Source organism: Tetrahymena thermophila (assembly GCF_000189635.1).
Source record: "Tetrahymena thermophila SB210 genomic scaffold scf_8254798, whole genome shotgun sequence".
NCBI classification, from domain to species: domain Eukaryota; phylum Ciliophora; class Oligohymenophorea; order Hymenostomatida; family Tetrahymenidae; genus Tetrahymena; species Tetrahymena thermophila.
In genome coordinates this window covers 406,584-428,704 of record NW_002476554.1, presented here as the reverse complement: position 1 = coordinate 428,704, position 22,121 = coordinate 406,584, and the positions used below count along the sequence as shown (strand labels likewise).

The window sequence follows — 22,121 nt, the reverse complement described above, 5'->3', positions numbered from 1 at the left end:
TTATCAGAAACCTGGTGATTACTTAGTCTTAAAAGCTCCAAATATTTATGGCGATATCGATTTTAGAATGAAAGGATCTAAATCATACATTGCAATTTCTTTTTTTAAGAAATATTTTATTGTGATATCATTTCTTGTATTATCTTAGAATCAATTTGAATGTGCTATAATATCTTGCGTAGTATATGGATTTAGTGGCTTATATTTATTATACTATAGATTCTTTAAAAATAAAATAATAACAATAATAAAGGTATTTTAAGAAATAATAGTCAGTGTATTATTTATATTTATTGGAATAACTATTAAAGAAATGTAAGCTACTGCTAATGAAGATGTAATAGCAAGTGAAACTCTACTAAAAATTGAAATACTTGGTAGTATAATTATAATTTTTATTATTATTTGTTTATCAATAAGTACATTATTGCAGCTTATTAGATATGGATTCTTAATTTAAGATCTTATAAAAACTTACAAACAAAATAAAAGAGGTAAGTAATTAAAGTAGATAGAACTAGAAGTATTAATTAATATAGATCTATAATAATAGCTTAAACCATAGTAAAATTCAAATTTTATTAGAGTTAGTTCATTGAGTATTTCTAAAAAAAGATTATCAAATAACAAAAGCTGAAGAAAAATTAATCATGTTTTAAATAATTTAAATATATTTAGTTTTTTTAAGATTAAAAAATTTTTTTAATTTACAAAAATATTAAAAACTAAAATAAAAATTTTAAAATACGCTACTTATATTTTTGTTCTAATCTTTAATTTATTTTTCTATAATATATTGATAATTAATTTTAAAATTATTTCAAAGAAAAATTAGGAAATATTTAATTAATTAACTAATTTAATTTTTTTCTAGCATAATATTTTTTTAAAATATTTTTAAAAATAAAACAAGTTCTATCTATAACATTAGTTTAAGATAATATTTATAAAAAATGAATTAATTGATATAATAACAAAGAATATAGTTAGTTGAAAAAACAAAGAAACATTTTAGAAATCATTATTTATAATTATTAGCTAATATTAAAAAAATATATTAATCTTATAAAGAGATTTTTAATTAAGTTATTTAGTTATTAGTTTTTTTTTATTCTTTAATCTTTTCAATCAGTCTGTTAGTTATTGAGTCCTTCATTACTTTAAAAATTATATAATAACTTAAACAGAAAATATAAATATTCTAAATGTGTATTTTTTTATTAATCCTCACCACAAAAAAATCTATTTATTGAATTTGAATTTGATTTTTAAGGATATTTGAAAATTGCACTTTGTTTAGAATTTATTAAAAGTGTAAATTTGATTTATTTATTAATAAAAGAAAAATTAATCATTAAAATTTTTTTAGTTTACAAAGAAGAATTGATTTATTAAAATTTCCTTTTGATTTAGAAAAGTAGATTAGATGAAAAGACTGTAGTTTCATAAATTTATAATGAAAATATTTATTTATTAAATTTCATTTTAATCATTGTAATATCTTAAGGGAAATTTTTTAGCTTTAGACATATCAAAATGAACTTATCTTTTACAAAAAAATATAAAAGTAATAATTTATATATATATATTTTATTAAGTAAATAAATAAGTAAACAAACAAAAGTAATAAATTTAATTTGACTTCTTCTGAAGTTAAGTTTTTAGATAAATATCTTTCCTTACTTGAAAAAATAATTTAATTAAATATTTTGTCATTTTTTACAAATAATACGTATTAAAATCTAAATATTAGATAAACTGCATGTTTTTATTAAAATTAAAATACTGTAGACTCTTATTAATTAGTTAACACCCTTTTATATTAACACTTCATATTTTTTTTATCACCCAAAATATCACACAAAATTTTAAAAGGGGACAGGTGTTAATTAATAAGAGCTTATAGTATATAAAAAATATTTTATTAAAAAGATTATTAGATTCTATTTAGTTATTTAATATCTGCTTTTTAATAGATTAGTTTTCTGTGTTATTGATAGAATAATTTAATTTTTTAAAAGGACTACTTATGAAATCAAAATCTGATTAAAGTCAATTTTGTTTTTGAATTACGATTGATTTACATAATTTTGGAAATAAAGTATATAAATAAGTGTTATCCGTTCTACTTCAGATTACTAAATTTTCTATGGATAAATTGAAATTAATTATTTTTTTCACTTAAATGCCATTAATTTAATATCAAAAATTAAAGAAAGATATCACGTATCTTTACAAAAATATTTAAAAACTTCTTATTATTTATGTAATAAAATAAAAGTTGGACTTTTAGATCTTATTAGAAAATATTTCTTACAAAAAAAATTTTTTATTGGTAGAATATAATAAATAAATTTTAGTATTATAAATTTCTCTTTTGTTTAAATAATCTTTTTAGGTTTTTACATATTTTTTAGAAGAAAATAAAATTTTTGAAGAATATCCTTTATTTAATTCTTACTTACTTATTTAGTGGTGAAAAATTTAATTGCGTAACTTAATAAGAAATAAAAGAGAAATCTAATATTTTACTTTTATTAATTTATATATCAAGAGGATTTTAGGTTTGGTTACAAACTAAAAAAAGATCATTGCTATATATCTTTGCACCCATCAAAAAAATATATGTTTAAGAAGGATATTGTGATATAATAATTTTATTAAATTTCTCTTATTTAAAAAAAGAATTATCTAAAACTAATTTATTTCATTATAAATAAATTAAAAAAATTAATAAGCATAAGATGGTAACATTATTTTACCCTTTTTATTAATAAGCAAATATAAGTAATCTTGATATAATAGTTTATTTTATTTTATTTTCTCTTTCTCTAAACAAAAGCAAATTAATTAGTGAATAATATAATAATAATTTATTTTTTGAATTAATATTTCTGATTAATTAAAAAAAAGCAAAATCTTAATAAAAAAGAAAAATAACAGGAGTAAAACATAAAAACTAACTAAAATATGCTACTTTTTATCATTTTAATCTTCACTTCATTTATTAGATGTGATGATTTTCAAATAGATTTAATTACAGGAGGTATCAATTCTAGTAGTAATGTTGTTTTAAATAATTTGTAAGCCTAATAATGTTTGCCTAGCTCTTGCAATAATCAATTTTGCAGAGGTGTTTTTTAACTTTCATAGTTAAGTACATCAATACATACTAATACCTTGAAATTTCCACATTTTCAAGTGGCATCTGTAGTTGATGTTGGAGTAACAAACAATGCAATAACAAATGGTGTTAAGAATATTATTTAACTTACAGATGAAATAAGTAAAAAGTATACTTCTTTTAGTATGGATGATTATTCACAATTTGATGTTAATACTGATTGCAGTATTTTTTCTTATAAACTTACTTATTTTTTTTAAGCTTTGAGTATTATGAATACAGGAAGTGACTTAATGAATACTTTAATAAATGATTATAATACACCTGTGCATTCTTATATTTATAGATACTAAATTAGCATTAATACTTGTCATCCTACATGCTTATTATGTAATCAAATAACTTTAAATGACTGCACAAGCTGTTAATAAGTGGCAAATTTTCCGAATGGATCAAGTGGATCTTGCTCATGTACAAATCCTTCTGATTATTTTTAAAATGGAGAATGTGTTACTTCTTGTTCTACCAATTATGTACCTAATGGTAAATATTGCTACTATAATTATGGTTGTTAAACTCCTGACCCATCAAATAACGGTAAATGCTAAACTTGCGCAAGTGGATATTATAATAATGACGGAATTTGCTAGACCCAAAACACTGTACCTCCAGGATATATCCAATAAGGATCTAATTTTATATTAAAAGCATCTTAAAATCCATAGTAAGTTTAGAATATTTAATACTATCTTAAGGCATTTAGTAGCTATACTTTTTCTGATTTAGAGGTTACTAATAAAGGTTTTTCTGTAATTCCTGGAAGACCACAATAGCCTTTAGTTACTTCTTGTAATGACGTAAACATCTTGGGTGGTTTTATGGTTAGCTAATATAATACAATTATACATTTTCCTCCTATTAGAATTTCTACTTAGTATTATTAAATCTTTTTTACTGTTTATTTGATAGATTTAGATATTTATTTGCCACAATATTACCTAGGTGTTGTGCTTTCTGATGGTAGTGGATTCTCCAGTTACAGTGTTTCTGCTAATAAGTCTACATCATATTATTGCGGATTAAATTAAATGGATACGATTTATTCATTTTCTTTTGTATAATAAATTGGAGCATCTCCAAGTCATATAATAACTAAAAATTTTTAAATCATTAACAAAATTAATATTTTTTATGGTGGTTCTGCATATCTAGGTATTAGAGATATTACTGTGATTGGATTTGACTGTAAAGATCCTAATTGTACAGACTGTATTGAGTATATATGTACATTTTGTGTAGATTACTATTTTCTAAATTCTTCAAAATTTTGTGAAAAATGTTTCGATCCTAATTGCATAAAATGTAGTGGAAAAAATTAACAAGATTGTACTTCTTGTAATTCTATTAAGCCATATTTTTTATAAGATGATCATTCTTGCACTGATTGTAAATTAGATGGATATTATAGTTAATCAAATAATTGTTTGAAATGCATTCCGAACTGCCAAACTTGTTAAAATGGAAGCACTTGTGATTTATGTTAATCTGGTTATCTTATTCATGAGCAAACAAACTAATGTGTTATTTGTTCATAATAATCAGGATATTACGCTTCTGGAAAATATTGTAAATAATGTAATATAGCCTGTAAAGAATGTTCAGGACCTGCTGATTTAGATTGTACTATATGTAACTACTTATATTTCCAAATTGATACTACTATAAAGCGTTGTTAAACTTGTCCAAATAATGCATATCTAATATCCTCTAAGTAAAATTGTTAAAAATGTAATTATTAATGCTCTCTATGTGATAATATAGCTTTAAGTTATAGTATGCTTACTCTAAATTAGAGCTAAAATTCCAATTAAAAATATTGCTTAGTATGCAGCTGTTAGTAATGCGAAAGTAGTTATATATTATTTAATTAAAAATAATGTACACAGAGCTGTGATACTATAGGTAGCAACTATATTTATAATTCTTCAACAAACACTTGTATTTGTTAATAAGGATATAATTATCAAGTCAGAAATCCTTACAAAAATAATTTTGATTGCTCAAACGGTTAAGGATATGGATATTACTGTGATTCTCATAATATCTGCTTATAGTGCAGCTAAAACTGTAGTTCTTGTTCTGATAGTCAAACATGCATAAAATGTAATGAAGGAAGTTATTTATGGCAGAAAGTTTGTTATAAAAACTGCTTTCCAGACTTAAATATTGTCCCCAATACTTAAAAAGGAATATGTGAGTGCTCTGAAGGATATAACTTAGAGTAGCTTAAAAGCCCTGTTTAGGGATAAAGTATGATTTGTTAGCTTCCCTTAGCTATTTAATCTATAAATGTCTATAATTATCTAGCTTAAAGCAACGATATAACTCTTCCAACTAATTTTAGAGGTAATCTAATTGTTATTACTTATAATCGGAAATTAACCAATGAAGAATATTCCTCGTTTTAATTTTTAATTGATGAAGGAATATTGAATTTAGGTAATTAATATAGCATCAATTCTATTTCAATGGAAAACTAAAATGTAAAAGTAATAATAATATCCTAGTAAAATAGAAGAGTAAAACAATTCACAATTAGCATTAAAGAATCCAAAATAAACTATTAAATTCCAAACACAATAATTGTTTCATCAAGCTATGGAGAATAGTCTAATTCGTTTGCCTAAGGTAAATAATTAACACAAAATTTATAAACAATTTCATAAACATTTTCTCCAGATCAAAATAGTGCATCTGGCAAAGTTATAAATCTTCTCAAGTAATTTTAAATTTTATGCTCCATTTCGAATTTTGTCTAAGTTCTGCCTATGATCTACCTAATCAAAGAATATCTTCCTCTTAAAGTGAATTTTGCTTCTTTATCAGGTGCAACATTAGTTTTTAACTAAACACCTCAGCCTACTCAAATATCATTTGATTCACAATAATATAGTAATTTATCTCAATAATAAAAGCTACAAGACATATTAAAGTCATTTGGAATAAAAACAGGAATTTATAATAACTTTTTACAGGTTTAAATAGTTGTCTTAATTTGCATATTTGTAATGATTTACTGCTTGTTTTTTAGGAAAATTCTGAAAGGAAAGTAATACACTTCTATAATAAAATATACTATTTTTAATTTTCTCTGCAGTTACCTTTAGTCATCATTGACAGCTATTGTTTTTACAATTTGTTATTGCTGGTTAAGTGGTGATAATATTTTTCTTTTGATGTTTTAAATTTCAGCTTATTTGTTTTTCTTTGTAACTTTAGTTTATTTACTTTATCAGAAACCTGGTGATTACTTAGTCTTAAAAGCTCCAAATATTTATGGTGATATTGATTTTAGAATGAAAGGATCTAAATCATACATTGCAATTTCTTTTTTTAAGAAATACTTTGTTGTGATATCATTTCTTGTATTATTTTAGAATCAATTTGAATGTTCTATAATATCTTGCGTAGTATATGGAGTTAGTGGCTTATATTTATTATACTATAGATTCTTTAAAAATAAAATAATAACAATCATAAAGGTATTTTAAGAAATAATGATCAGTGTATTATTTATATTTATTGGAATAACTATTAAAGAAATGTAAGCTACTGCTAATGAAGATGTAATAGCAAGTGAAACTCTACTAAAAATTGAAATTTTTGGTAGTATAATTATAATATTTATAATTATTTGTTTATCAATAAGTACATTATTGCAGCTTATTAGATATGGATTCTTAATTTAAGATCTAATAAAAACTTACAAACAAAATAAAAGAGATAAGTAACTAAAGTAAAAAGAACTAGAAGTATTAATTAATATAGATCTATAATAATAGCTTGAACCATAGTAAAATTCAAATTACATTAGAGTTAGTACATTGAATATCTCAAAAAAAAGATTATTAAATAACAACAACTGAAGGAAAAAAGTCATAATATTTATATTTTAAATAATTTAGTAATATTAAGTTTTAAAATTTTAATTTTACAAAAAATATTAAAAATTAAAATAAATTTTAAACATTTTTTTGAGCAATGTAAATAAAATTATTATATTTTAAAGCAAAAAATTTTATTCTATTGATATATTTTTTGTACTTTTGTAATTTTCTATAATCTTTTATTTTAATAATCTAATATATTTATTGTTAAATCTAAATAGAATATAAATTATTGGCTAAGAATAAATAAATATTAGCTTATTATTTAAATAAAAATAAATTAAATTAATCAATTGAAAGTAAATAATATATTCTAACATAGTTTTTATAAAGCAAGACAAAATTTTATAGGATATTAACCTAGCTAAATATTACAACCAACAAATTAAAGAATATTTAGGATGATTCTTTTATTTATTTGTTTAACATATCCATCAAAAATTGAAAAGAAATGTTTAGAAAATTCTAAATTTTATGAATGAAATAAATTTCTTACATTTAAATAGTAAAAATAGATACAAAAAATAAGAATATTTTTGATTAAAAACGCAATTAGATAAATATTTATTCATAATAATGTTCAGAAAATAACTAGTAAATCTACTTCCTATTTTAAGTAGAAATAAATAAATTATCAAATGCTTTAAAGGTTATAAGCCAATTTAGCTGACAGAGCATAGAAACTTATTTAATAAAAACAGATTTGCCATTTTTAATTTATTCAAAAGTACTTAAAAGTCTCCAATAGACACATATAAAGAAGAAGTCACTAAAATTTTCAAAATGATAGAATAAGAATAAAATGAAGAGAAATAGCAACAATATATATTTCATTTATCTAATGTGCTTTATTAAGCTAGAGTACAAGAATTAGATGAGGAACAAGAAGAAGAATAATAATAGGAAAAATCAGTGGTTGTTGATGAACTCAAAAATTATATTGAAGATTTAGTCGAAAACTCTCATAAATTAAGCGAAAATAATTAGTACATTATAAAGTTTATACTTTTTGAGGCAAGCTTTTAAATGGATAAAGAGGATTAACCTTCAGAGTATTTGGATTTATTCACTTCATAGGATTTTATAGAGAATGCATTTGAGAAACTCAATAGCTAATACCAAGTATATTTTGTGCTTTAGTTTCCTCGTTACTTAAAAATTTTAAAGAGAGATTAAGATGCAATAAGAATATGTGAAAAATTCTTAAATGATATTTTAGTTGAAGATGACATTCCTAGCTTTAGCTTGCAAAAAATTTATACTATTTTGATTAATTTATATAAAGAGTAGAATCTCCATACCAAGGCATTTTAACTGATAGAAAAAGTTATTTATATTATTCATTAAGATAAATATGAGGAAGATTGTGGAATGGTAGAATTTAATGATGTAAATAATCCTTTGGTTGAATTAATATAATTAATTTAATATTGCTATGAATATCAACAATACGAGCAAGCCAAAATTTTATTAGAAGCAATTCTTAAATTGATCGATTAGAGTTAAACTGAAGTTTTTGAAACACTTTCTTATGAAGTTAATTTACTTAAAAATTTAGATAAGCATTATAAAATTTTGTTGTAGATAAATGCTTCAACAAAAGATCTGCAAGAGGAAATAGAAAGTAGCATTTAAGAGAAATTTATAAAATCTCTTGAAAAGTTTCTTTACTTTTAAGATCAATACAATCTAACTAAAACAGTAAAAAAGAAAAGTTAAATTATAAACTAACTAATTGATAGCAATTTACATAAATTTTCGTCTGATTCTAAACATACAATCCTTAAGATAGTTCATAAATATGATTATTTTACTAATTGATTGTGTTATTAATTATTCAATTAAATAAATCATTTATTAATTTAAAATCTGAAAGAAATTCCATCAATGAATTTTTAATTTTATCTAAAAAATATTTTGTATTTATTTTTATAATATTTATTTATAAAGCATAATAAATTCATTTTTAAATTAAGATTTTATTTACAAATGCTATTCAAGTTCTAAAATTTAATAAATTAAATTAAATTAGTCTTTTAATTAACCAACTTTCTTCATTTTAATTAAGTTTGAGATTTTTAATAAATTCTAAAACATTTATTGAATTAATTTATAAGTTTAATCAAAATATCTTTTAATTTTTCTTTCAATATAAAGGTTCTGTTTGAGATTCTAAAACAATTAAAAATTTCAATTTTAAATATCAGTTAGTTTCTTCATTTTTAATGAAACTTAATTCAAATATACACTTCAAAATATGATTTTATCAGGAAAATTTATGTTGAATAACTTTAAGCATGCTAGGATAATTTTGTATTTTTTTAAGCTTTTTAAAAATTCCAAACATATTTTATCATGTTAAAATATTGAGGTAAATATATTTGTAAATATAAAGAAAATATAAAATCACAAAACAAGAAAAAGAATTAGAATCAAATTTTGTCCTTGCATTAAAATTGTCTCGTAATTTTAGATAGTAAAATTAATTTTACAAATTGGAATAAAGAAATTTTTTCATAATATCTGAAAGTAAAATTTGTAAAGAGTAGATTTAAATATTTCATTTACTATGTTTCTAACATTGTTTTAGCTAAAAAATTATTTATATTATTAATATAAATAGGATAGTAAAATAAATTTATTTTTTAAAAATTAAAGTTTAAAGTTTCCACAAAGGTTTCATGGTTAAAAGTGTGTTTGCATAAGTTAAAATTAAATACATATCAAGATACGATGCATATTGCGTTTTTGATAAATGATATATTACAAAAGTACCAATAATAATGCTGTAATTAGTTAGTATATGATTCAATAGACTTATAATTACAAATATCAGCCTCAAATAATTTATAAAATTGATAATCAATTAAAATCCATATATTAAAAAAAAGTTTTTTTGATAATTTAAAATGAACGACTAAAACTCTCGATCTCACAACTCAAATAAAGTTTATGATCAAGCTCCAAACGCAAATAAATTTGAGCAATTCGATATAGAAGATGCCAACATTGCATAAAAAAGCACAATTCCTCACCTTAAAACTGTAAATATAATTAAATAGAAAGTAGAAATCTTTTAGATTAGCCATTAGTTGAACACAACTATTACAACATCTTTTATCATTAGAGAGTAAAAAAGAAAAGAGTTTAAATTTTTCATATCAAAATGTTAAAAATAAAAGTAAAATAATAAATAAAAAGTTATTTCTTTAGTTACAAACGAGAGGAAATAGTTTCAATGCATTATTTAAGCAAGTTAGATGATCAGTTAATGAATCTCAAGAGATTTCTACTTTTTAATTATTAGAGATGAAAAATAATACATTTATTTATATTCGTAGAGATTAATATATAAAAATGAATAGGACCAAGGAGCAAGCGTTTATAATGCAACAATAAACATATGCAAAAGCGGTTTTGGGACAACAATTTTATTTATGCCTTATGTTTTTATGAAATGTGGCTCTATTCTTTCAATCATACTTATGACTTTTACAGGAGCCCTCTGTTACTATGCATGGATGTAGCTGATAAAAGTCATTTAAAAGATAGAAGAATAAGAGAATTACAGACGAAGCGTAACACTAAAATAGGCAGTAGAAACTATTTTGGGAGAGAGAATGGTTTAAGTAGTAGAATTTTTCACAGTATTTTTCAATTTCGGGACTATACTGAGCTATATGGTTTTTATTCAAAAATCAATGGATGATATTCTGAAATATAAGTTGATTCTATGTAATAAATTATCAAATTATTTTGTTTCAACTTTCTAAAGCAAATTAATTACAAGTGTTTTCATTCAACAAAATAATAGATTTTTAATTAAAGACATAATTTCTATTTATGAGTAACAAAAAAATAAATGTTGCATTAATTAATTAATTAAATTTTTAATGATTCTATTTTTAAGATTCAAAATGAAATTAAATTATTAGCCGATAAGTTTAAGAAAGACAGATAATTAGTAAAAAAATTAACTGTTGATCATTTTATCAAATAGGCATTATAATGGCAGCCATTTTTATTCCAGTTTCTCTTTACAGAAATATACAAAAGTTAGGTATATTTAGCTAATTTGGGCTCACAACATTTTTCGTAGCAGTTTTGATAATAATTATTAAATCTTTGTATATATTATTCTCTGGTAATACTAGCAGCAACGATCCAAATTTTCAATACAACCTATTCTCCTTTAATGAAATCCCTCTCTTTTTTGGAGTTTACGTATTTGCTTATGATATAAATGGAGTAGTGACTGAAGTATACGCATCTATGGAAGAGAGGAACAAATTTGACATTATTCTTTACAGGTAGATTTAATTATTGTTTTTTGTCTAGAAAGGCAATGTTTTTAAAAATAAAAAACCTTTTGAATTAATTTCTTTATTACTCTTTTTAGATAATTCATCAAGCAGAGAATGTCTAATTTCAAAAGATTTAATGTTTAATTTATCTTATATTAAATACAAAAAAAAATAAATAAAAAATATAATTGAAAAAATAAATTCTTTTATACAAATCTAATTGATGATATATTTATTATTTTCAATTAAAAATAAATTAATCTAATAATTATTATCTCCTTCCCGTTTTCCCTCTCCCTTTCTGTTTTTCCCTCCTTATTTTAAATTAAATAGCAAAAAATTCTGATTAAAATCCCTCTTTCAAAGAAAATCCTAACTAATTTAAATTTTATATTTTTATTATTATTAATATTAATTATGAATATTCACCACTATTTAAAATCAAAGGTTTTTTATTTATTTATTTATTTTTTGTTTGTTTGTTTCATCCATTAATTTATTCATTATTTTTGGGATTATTTTAATATATCTGTTAAAAGAAGGAAATTAATTAAAATGAATATCATTTAAAGACTTTTTATATGTAATAATAAATTTTAATCTATAAATTAGATATGTCATAGTCATGTGCTTAACTGGTTTGATCACAGGAGCAATAGGTTATGCGGCGTTTAAAGATACAACATCTGACTTGATATTTAACAATTTAGTAGATATGGGTTCTATTTAGTAAATACTAAAAATATTCTATGCAATCAGCTTACTCGGAAGTATTTTGTTGTACGGGTTTCCTATCCTCCAAAGAATAGATACGTTTATGGAAAGAAGATATTTCACTAATCAAAACGTTTAGAGGACAGGAGTTAGATTACTTTTCTTTTTGTTGATATTCATTTTAGCTACATAACTGCCTAAATTAACTGATTTGTTTAACTTGTTGGGATGTGTATTTTCTATTGGGCTTGGATTTGTTTTTCCTATTATGCTATCTGAAAAAATATCTGAAGGTGATAAAGATCACAGGAGAAAAGTGATTAATTATACAGTATTATTTATTGGACTTTTTGGAGGGCTTTCAGGAGTTGTGTCTACGTTAATAGAAATTTTTTGATTAATAAATAAAGTATAAATGTTTAACAAACAAAAAATTAATTTAATAAAAAAATTTATAATCTATCTTTTCTTACTTGGTACTTTTTTTAAATAAATTTTATAAAAATGAATAACTATTTCAAATATTATTCAATAATGCATCACTGTATTCAATTTTTTAATCTATTAGTAAGTCAGTGTTTAACTTTGATTAAAAAAAACAAAAAAACTTCAATTATTTAATATTTTAATTCACTATCAGCCTGGTTGAACTTTTGTTTTGTTTTGTTTATTTATATTGGTTGTTTATTGATTTTTTTGTAGTGAGTGAAGGATAAACAAAAAATATTTAACCTTCACTAGATAAAACTTCAATTTGAATTTAATCTATTTTTTTCTACATCAAATATTTTCAATTTACACACTAAATTTTAAATAAAATTGAGCAATGTCTATATACATATAAAATTTTAATGAAAATTCTATGTTTCCTATTCCATTATTTCTTTTTACAATATTTTTAATTCATATTTTCTAAAAAGTATCAATAAATTCTGAGCGATTAAATAGGTAATATATGGGTGAAGAATAATTATAGTTATATTTAAACTAATGAATAGAACGCTTTGTAAAAAAGTTATGATATCTACTACTTCTAAAAAAGTAGACAAGGTAGTGACGAAAGTAAAATTATTAGGTAAGCTGTAAAATTTTTATTATAAATAGAATTTTAGTATAATAGAAAATTGTATTTTTAAAGTTTGCAAATAATCTTTTATTGCAATTATTTTTGGTTAATGAATAGATTAATTCTCAAATTTGAACACATGTATACTAAAATGAATAAGCAAAGAGTCAATTTAACTTAATTGAGACTGAGAGATTTTCCAGTAATTTGTTGGTCTGTAACAGAAATGGATACTAGTTTAGAAGAAAAAAAACAACTGTACGTCAAGTTCTATGGTTAGAAAATAAGTAAGTGAGAGAGAGAGAGAGAAAGAGACAAACAAACAAAAAAATAAACAAATAAATTTGGTATAGTATAGCAGAAAAAGAAACAGAGTTAGCGATAATGAAATTAAGAGAGAAAGAAGAAATAAAGAGACAACAAAGCAAATGTTAAAAAATTAAATAATGAGCAATAATATTTATTCTTATATTTAGTTAACTTGTTAATTCAATGACATGCAAAAGATTTAAAGCTTAATGATAATAATTAGTTAATTAATATTCTGACTTAGGAGCGAGGAATCAATCAATCAGTCAATTAGATTAATAAATATATATATAAATAAATAAAGTAGGCAAGCAGCGAAGCAAACAAACAAACATATAAACATAAATCAAGCATTTTAGTTAGTGAAAGAGAAAATCAATCAAACAAAGTTGACGTTTCAAAGAAACAAAAGAGCGAAGACTTAAAGTAAATTAATAGATATTAGATATTCTATAATAAATAAAGAGTAAAAAATTCAAAAATTAATAAATAAACAGATAGCTCAGCAAAGACAGTAGCTAAATAGCTAAAAGTTTTTTATTTATTGATTCATAAATACTTTAAATTCTGCAAGTTAGTTAGTTAGCAAGTAAGAAAGTAGCAAGTGAAACCATCTAACACGAGAAGGAAAATACAAAAAGAGTCATTTTAAATTTGGAAAAATTGATTTTTATAGATTCGCCTTGATCTTCAGATAAACATAAAAACTAGCAAGCAAAGCAGTGAACTAAGAAAAAAAAAAACAAGCAAAGTAAATTGAAGAGAAGCAACAACCCAAATTAAATAACTTTTCAGGTGTGCAATTAGTAAGATATTATGCAAAACACCCTAAAACAGATCAAAGGAATTTCTCCACACAACAATATAATTGTCACATAACAACCCACACAGTAGTAGGTAAAACTCAAAAATTATATATAAATATTATTTCTATTAAGACTAGAAAAAAATATAGAATCTCAGCTTAAATAGAAAGAAATACCTTTTATACAGCTTAAAGCAGTTCAAATTTAACATTTTTAAGCGTATAAATTTCCTCTATTCATGATAATCTATTATTTTTTATAAAATATAGCCCTAACCTTGGCCGAATAGTTTAGTTTTGGGATAGCAGCAGGAATTGTCGACGAATTAAGGCAATAATAACATTGTTTTAAATAATAATCTTCCAAGTAACAACAACAATAATCTAGTTAACAATAATAATTAAATGCAAATAGAAGAGCCCGCAGCTGCATCAATATTAGATACAAGTAAGTTATAAGGAATGGTTTTGGGAGAGTAGTATTAATTGATTGAGAAGTTAGGTAGTGGCGCTTTTGGTGTCATTTATAAAACAAAAGATCTGAAGGAGGATGGCGTTTTTTATGGCTGCAAAGTAGAAAGAGCTGACGCCAAGCATCCTCAAATTATTTATGAAGCCAGATTATATAACTATTTGCACAATAATCCGAATAAGCCAGCTATTGGCATACCTAAATGCTACCACTTTGATAAGCAAGGCAATTATAATTTTATGATTATGGATTTGTTGGGAAGCTCTTTGGAGCAGCTTTTTTGTTAATGTTAAAGATAATTCCATTTAAAAACGGTTCTCATGCTCGCAGATTAGATGATCTAGCGAGTTGAGTACCTCCACAATCGAAATTTTCTTCATAGAGACATCAAGCCTGATAACTTTCTCATGGGTTTGGGCAAAAGAGAAGGTAGAGTATATATGATTGATTTCGGCTTAGCCAAAAGATATATTAGAGACAGCGAACATATTTAGTATAGAGATGGTAAAAATTTAACAGGTACTGCTAGATATGCTTCAACAAATACGCATAAGGGAATAGAGCAATCTAGGAGAGACGATTTAGAAAGTCTCGCGTATGTTTTTCTCTACTTTCTTAAGGGCTAATTGCCTTGGTAAAATATTAGGGCAAAAGATAAGAAGGAAAAATATGAAAAGATTAAAAATAAAAAGGAATCTACTTCAGTAGATGAATTATGTTTTGGATTACCTTCAGAATTTGCATGGTTTCTCAGTTATGCAAAATCTCTTTAATTCACAGATAAGCCTGATTATGCTAAGTGTAGAAATGTTTTTAAAGAACTCATGCTAAAAAATGGATTTGAGTATGATTAAATGTGGGATTGGAAAATTAAAGACCAGAAAAATATTGCAATAATTAAAAATTCTCCGACATTAAACTCAGCTAATGTTATCAGTAACAATAATAATGCAGCTGCAATTGCAGTAGCTGGAAATTTGAATCCTAATATTGCTGTTAATGTAAATTCAAACGGAAATGGAAATAATTTGTTACTGTTAAATAAAAAAGTGCATTAACAACAACAGCAGCAACAAAGTAATACTGTAAATAATAATTAAAATGCTATTTAAAATGGTAGAAACTAAATATCTCCATAATAGCTAATATAGCAACAACCTGAATATCCATCTTAGCCATAAAACGCCAATTAGATATTAATGAATTCTTCTTAAAATCAGATTCTAATGAATTCTTCTCAAAATTAAATCTTAATGAATTCCTCATAAAATTAGACTTAAATTCTAAATCCTTCTTTAAATCCATCATCTTTGTAGCATTAGTAACAACAGCCAAATTCTCTTAACTTAATTAATTAGTAGCAAACTATATAGAGAGTTAAATATTATTAAAACAACAATAACACTGGATTAAATATAAGCCAAGATAACATCAATAATCCCATTAATGCTGCTTCTAATTTTTAAAGAACTTCTCATTTTCAATAGTCTCCATAACCATAATAGATATAATAAAATCAAATAAATTAGCATTCCCCTCAGTAATACCACTAGTATTCCTAGTAAAAATACAATTTAGTCAATGAAATGAATTACAAGCAAGAAAATCTACCCAATCCTTCATATTTGTAAAATAATATAGCAATAGCTACTCAACAGCAGCTAAGTAATAGCCAATATTTAAATTAACAAAAATAGATTTATATGAATAGCAGCGGGAACAACAACATCATAAATAGTAGCAATAATGGCACAAATAATAATGGTGTCTCTAATTAAAATAATTTATAATAGCAAAATTAATACTATTTTGATAACAATCCTTCTCTCTTGAATTACTTAAATAATGCTCAATATCTTTAATAATAACAACAACAACAATAATAGTAGTAATAATAATAATAGTAATAGTAATAATAATAGCAACAATAGTAATCCCAACATCAAGTTTAGGTACCTAATTAAGAGCATTTCATTTATGCAAATAGTAAATAGCCTGTTCAAAGTAATGCGAATGCAAATATTTAAAGCAGCTAAAACGGCATATAAAATATTCTCAACAGTTCAAATTAAATAATTTTAACTGATGCTTAGTAGCAACAACTCATTTATCAGTAATAGTAATATTTAGAATCTTAGAACTAGCGAGGAGGAGTAAACATAAAGATGAAAAATACTGCTTAATTGCCAATAAACCAATAAACAACTTCTGCTTTAGCAAAATAAGGTAATTCAATAATTAATAACAATTACTACAACAACTATTTACTTTAGTAAATGCAGCAATAGTAGCAGTAGTAATAATAGCAACAATAACAACAGCAGTAAGGCAACTTGGGTAAAAGTGGCTATTTTGGTAGTCCTAATATAAATATAAATAGTGCTCCAAACAATATAATTAGTAATCCAGCATAAAATATGAATAGCAATAGTCTAAACAATAGCAATATTAGTAATAGCAACCAATAATTTATCTATAATAATCAACCCTAGCCTGTGTCTAGCATTTAAGCAAACAATGCAATGTAAAATTATTTTAATACTCCTAATTTTAGCTAATAATAGATAGTGATGAATCAAAATACCAACCCAAATAATTTTGTAGCTAACATAGTGAATAATAGAAACATTAGTAGAGAAAACAATAACTTAAATAATTCCAATAATATTAATGTTAATTATTAAAACTACTCTAAATTATAATGAATCATTCTCTTGTAGTATTCTTTTTCTTCTCTTTTTAATAATATCCCTAAATAATAAATCCATTCATCTCACAACTACATAATAGATTCATTAGTTGATTCTTTATTGATACATGAATGCATGTATACACAATTAGCAGTTTTATAAACAAAATACAGATCTATCAATATATCTATCCATTCATCAGACTATCACAAATACCTAACCATAAACAATTCAAACAATCGTAAATAAATAATCTTTCATAATTAAAATTAATAGTATAATACATTAGTTAGTTAGTTAAATATTTAATCGTTAATTAATTAGTTAAATTAGGTTGGCTTAATAAAACAACAAGAAAAGTAAATAAATGCTAAATGGCAATTCAATTAATTAAATAAATCCCTAATTATTTCAATTAAAAGTGTTTTGTAAAATTTAAATAACTGTATATTTTAGAGCTTTTAGAAATTAAGTAAGTAAATAAGAATATAAATAATAATGTATATCTCAATAAAATTAATAAATTATAATGTTTATTAATTGATATTATCATATTTATCTATTATGTTTCAAGATTTTATATTTTCTTTACAAAGTAATAAATATTTCTTATCAAAATAAAACTAAATTTTATTAAACCATTTATTTAAGTACTTTCTTTATCTAAAATATTTTGCTAAAAATCTAATCAATTAAAAAATATTTCAAATAGCACAAATTATTTTCATAAATAAGAGTTTTAAGATTTCTATGTCATTCAAAAAACATAAATATTTTTTTTTAGTTTCATTTTAAAGTGAAATTTTATTTTTGTTCTATTATTGAGATAAATATATCTATTTATTAGTTTTCGAAAATATTTTAATTTTATTTAAAATTTTTCTTTTTAGTAGTTTAAAAATTCGTTTTCCATTATTTGATTCTGATTTTTTAATTTTAGATTCTTTTAGTATTTCAACAATTTTTAAGTTTACAATTATTTAAGTTAACAAGAATATCATTTTTAGCAAAAAGAACAAACAAATATTTAAGAAAAAATTAACAAAAATTGAAAATCACTGAGTCAAAATTTTCTTACATTAATTGTAGAAGATTAATTACAGTTTATTTATTAACTTTACTAAATTTTATCATTTAAAAAATAAATTCTAAAATAAACTTTTACAAAAAGTTTAATTAATTAATTAAAAAAATGAATGATGGAAGGATATTTTTTGAATGATCAAAATTGTAAAAAGAATACAATAGATAAACAAAAATTGGACTTGTTGTATACTTAAAATGATAGTAAACATAAAATTTAAACTAAAGGATTAAGAATTACATAGATAAGATTTTCTTTAGTAAGAAATCTTATCATTTTTTTTATTAATTTATTATTTTGAAATCGTTAAAATCAAAGATCGACATTAACATCTTCATCAGCGTGGGAGGAACCACCAGCTTATTGGTGAGCCTTACTAATAATAGGGTTACAGATACTATTTTATAAAAATGAAAATTAATATTAGTTTGATTAATCGTATTTCTATTTAGAATAAAAAATTAATTAATTACCCTTCAAGTTTGGTCTTTCTTTCTTCATATTCTTCTTTATCAGCTTCAGGGTTAGCGGAGAGCCAGTCTTAAGTTTCTTTAAGAGCGTCCTTAATGGTTTTCTTGTCATCTTCATTAATTTTGTTGGCGAGCTTAGCTTCGTCTTCAACGGTGTTTCTCATAGAGTGGACGTAAGAATCCAAAGAGTTCTTAGCGTCGATTCTTTCCTTGGCGACCTTATCTTGAGCTTCGAATTTCTTGGCATCATCAAGCATTTCTAATTAATTAATTAAATAAGTAAATAAATCAGTCAATAAGTTGAAATAAATTTTTGAAGCTAATAATTCTGAAATTATAAAATTTCAGAAATTCTAAATATTTAAAAATCTTACTTTCGATTTCTTCCTTAGAAAGTCTACTAGAGTCGTTGGTAATAGTAACTTGGTTCTTGACACCAGCGGATTTTTCAACAGCGCTAACTTGTAAGATACCGTTGACATCGACTTCGAAGGTAACTTCAATTTGGGGTTGACCTCTGGGAGCAGCAGGGATACCAGTGAGATCAAACTTACCCAACAAGTGATTGTCCTTGGTCATAGGTCTTTCACCTTCAAAGATTTGAATAGTGACGGTTTCTTGGTTATCTTGATAGGTGGTGAAAGTTTAAGTCTTCTTGGTGGGGGAGACGGAGTTTCTGGGAATGATGGTAGACATAACACCACCGACGGTTTCAATACCTAAGGAGAGGGGAGTAGCATCAATCATAACGATAGGTTCACTGAAGGTTTCACCACAGATGATACCACCTTGGACGGCAGCACCGTAAGCAACGGCTTCATCGGGGTTAATACCAGTGTTAGGTTCCTTACCGAAGAAATCTTGGACGAGCTTTCTGATCTTGGGGATACGAGTAGAACCACCAACTAAGACGATTTCGTGAATATCAGTCTTCTTGAAACCAGAGTCTTCCAAGGCAGTTTGGACGGGACCGATGGTCTTCTTGAATAAGTCAGCGTTCAATTCTTCGAATTTAGCTCTAGTGAGTTCTTCATTGAAGTCCAAACCTTCGACTAAATCTTCAATTTCGATTTAGGCAGTCATGGTAGAAGAAAGCTTTCTCTTGGCATTTTCAACTTCTCTTTTCAATTTTTGGATAGCTCTCTTGTCACCAGAAATATCTCTGTTGTGTTTCTTCTTGGTGAGCTTAATGAAGTAGTCCATAACTCTTTGATCAAAATCAGCACCACCCAAGTGAGTATCACCAGAAGTAGCAATAACTTCGAAAACACCTTCATCAATAGTTAAGATGGAGACATCAAAAGTACCACCACCCAAATCGAAGACCAAAATGTTCTTTTCACCTTGCTTCTTATCCAAACCGTAAGCGATGGCAGCGGCGGTAGGTTCGTTCAAAATTCTCTAAACATCCAAACCAGCGATGGCACCAGCATCCTTGGTAGATTGTCTTTGGGCATCATTGAAGTAAGCGGGGACGGTAACGACGGCGTTCTTGACAGTGGTACCCAAGAAGGTTTCAGCGATTTCCTATTATGTTATTTAAATAATTTTTATTTAAAATTTTTAAGTTAAATTATCAATCAAATAATAAATAAATAAATATCTTTCAGCTTTTTAAATTTTTTTCGCTAATACTATTAATAACTAATGAATTCTCCTTTATTTATATTATTTATTGTATTTATTTATTGCATTTATTTACTAATTATCTAATAAAATAGACTCTCACTAACTTATCTTCTACTTAATATTTTATTTGCTAAATGATAGATAAATAATACATCACTCATTCACTTTTGAGTCTTTTCATAAGTCATTTTTAAATTTAAATAAATTCTGCTGATTTATTTAAGTTAGTCTTTTGCTCTTAGCTTATTAGAGTGCTGCTGGTGAACTTATGAATTGAATGTTTAGAATAATTTTCACTTATATTTTGAATAGTTATTGCTTATAATTTTATTGACATTTCTTTGAGGTTGTCTTAAATTAGAAGTATCTTATTTTTTTGTATTTTTAGAGAGTAAAATTTAAAAAGAAAATTTCATTCTTTATTTTAGGTAAATATATTATAGAGTGAATGAAGCTTGGGTTGAATAGCTGAAAGGTAAGTCTTGATGAATATATTATTTTTGTTATATTTACCTTCATCTTGACGAGGACCATAGCAGAGATTTCTTCGGCGGCATAGACCTTGGTTTCACCTCTGACGTTGTCAACCTTGATGTAAGGCTTTCCATTCTTTTCAATAATTTCGTAGGGAAGGAACTTCTTGTCGTATTAGACAGTCTTATCGGTGTATTTACGACCAATAAGTCTCTTAACGTCGTATAAAGTTCTGGTAGGGTTGTTAACGGCTTAGTTCTTAGCTGATTCACCGACGAGTCTTTCTTCATCAGTAAAGGCTACGACTGAGGGAGTAATTCTATGACCTGTATTAATGTTTAACAAAGAATAAGTTAGATGTTTAAGACATTTGTAAGTCATATTATTGAATAGATGAATTACATTTGTCATTCCTTCATGGGATGACAAAATAATCCAAAAATTGTTTCATTTATTTTCATATTTTTTAATGTTTGATAAAGTGTGAAATTAAAAGACAAATAATTACCTAATTCGTTAGGAATGATTTCTACTTAACCCTTTTTGTAGACACCGACACAAGAGTAGGTTGTACCCAAATCGATACCAATGACAGGGCATTCAACCTTCTTCTTTTCATCATCAGCTGCATAGACAAGGCCAACAATTAAAACAGTGGCAATGAAGATTAATAATTTTTTATTCATCTCCTCTTTTATTTTTAAATTATAAATAATATCTTTTGTAAATTAAATTAATTATTTTTTTTTCTTTTAATTTATTCCCAATTTAAAACTCAACTCTTAAAAATGCAAAATTTACACGTGTGGGGAGTTCATAAATTTTTTAAAAATTTTCATTTAAAATGAATGAAAAATTTAAGGTCAAGCTCTCTTTTTTTTACATTTGAAAGCGCAAAACGATAAAGTACCAAACAGACATTTGGTTTATGAATAATTAATTGACAATAGTCAGCATTTTTCGCTTTAAATTTGAGTTTTTTTTTTCTTTTTTTCAGGTTTTTTTTGCTAAAGCATCAAATTTTTAGTGATTT

General features: G+C 24.3%; 7 protein-coding genes across 7 annotated transcripts in view; 6 read left to right on the top strand and 1 right to left on the bottom strand. All coding sequences in view use genetic code 6, as the record gives it.

The window, feature by feature from the left end:
- TTHERM_00171910 (hypothetical protein) overlaps positions 1 to 18 on the top strand; it is a gene marked incomplete at both ends in the record, with an annotated part of 777 nt that extends 759 nt beyond the window's left edge. Inside the window, one exon of the mRNA XM_001008749.3 lies at positions 1 to 18. This exon is cut by the window's left edge and continues 759 nt beyond it. Within this exon, the coding sequence (XP_001008749.3) occupies positions 1 to 18 (18 nt within the window).
- A 3,246-nt stretch (positions 19 to 3,264) lies between these two features.
- TTHERM_00171890 (variant specific surface protein S2, putative) lies at positions 3,265 to 7,012 on the top strand (the record flags this gene model as incomplete). The annotated part of the gene is made up of 5 exons (XM_001008747.2): positions 3,265 to 6,076; positions 6,160 to 6,233; positions 6,421 to 6,534; positions 6,667 to 6,793; positions 6,906 to 7,012. The coding sequence occupies exons 1-5, from the start codon at positions 3,310 to 3,312 to the stop codon at positions 7,010 to 7,012; spliced, it is 3,189 nt and encodes a 1,062-aa protein (XP_001008747.2). The 5' UTR covers positions 3,265 to 3,309.
- A 635-nt stretch (positions 7,013 to 7,647) lies between these two features.
- On the top strand, positions 7,648 to 8,892 carry TTHERM_00171880 (hypothetical protein; the record flags this gene model as incomplete). Its single annotated transcript, XM_001008746.1, has 1 exon — positions 7,648 to 8,892. The coding sequence occupies one exon, from the start codon at positions 7,648 to 7,650 to the stop codon at positions 8,890 to 8,892; it is 1,245 nt and encodes a 414-aa protein (XP_001008746.1).
- A 1,088-nt stretch (positions 8,893 to 9,980) lies between these two features.
- TTHERM_00171870 (transmembrane amino acid transporter protein) lies at positions 9,981 to 12,486 on the top strand (the record flags this gene model as incomplete). Its single annotated transcript, XM_001008745.3, has 4 exons — positions 9,981 to 10,115; positions 10,437 to 10,806; positions 11,072 to 11,381; positions 11,988 to 12,486. 4 exons carry the CDS (start codon positions 9,981 to 9,983, stop codon positions 12,484 to 12,486), a joined length of 1,314 nt encoding a protein of 437 aa, XP_001008745.2.
- Positions 12,487 to 12,940: 454 nt separating this feature from the next.
- TTHERM_000171869 (hypothetical protein) lies at positions 12,941 to 13,450 on the top strand (the record flags this gene model as incomplete). The annotated part of the gene is made up of 2 exons (XM_012795795.1): positions 12,941 to 13,164; positions 13,273 to 13,450. The coding sequence occupies 2 exons, from the start codon at positions 12,941 to 12,943 to the stop codon at positions 13,448 to 13,450; spliced, it is 402 nt and encodes a 133-aa protein (XP_012651249.1).
- An 830-nt stretch (positions 13,451 to 14,280) lies between these two features.
- On the top strand, positions 14,281 to 17,446 carry TTHERM_00171860 (protein kinase; the record flags this gene model as incomplete). The annotated part of the gene is made up of 2 exons (XM_001008744.3): positions 14,281 to 14,361; positions 14,540 to 17,446. 2 exons carry the CDS (start codon positions 14,281 to 14,283, stop codon positions 17,444 to 17,446), a joined length of 2,988 nt encoding a protein of 995 aa, XP_001008744.2.
- Positions 17,447 to 18,827: 1,381 nt separating this feature from the next.
- Positions 18,828 to 21,927, bottom strand: TTHERM_00171850 (heat shock-binding protein 70, ER luminal protein; the record flags this gene model as incomplete). Its single annotated transcript, XM_001008743.3, has 5 exons — positions 18,828 to 18,912; positions 18,989 to 19,244; positions 19,360 to 20,512; positions 21,128 to 21,414; positions 21,597 to 21,927. The coding sequence occupies 5 exons, from the start codon at positions 21,925 to 21,927 to the stop codon at positions 18,828 to 18,830; spliced, it is 2,112 nt and encodes a 703-aa protein (XP_001008743.2).
- Between the last annotated feature and the right edge of the window lie 194 nt (positions 21,928 to 22,121).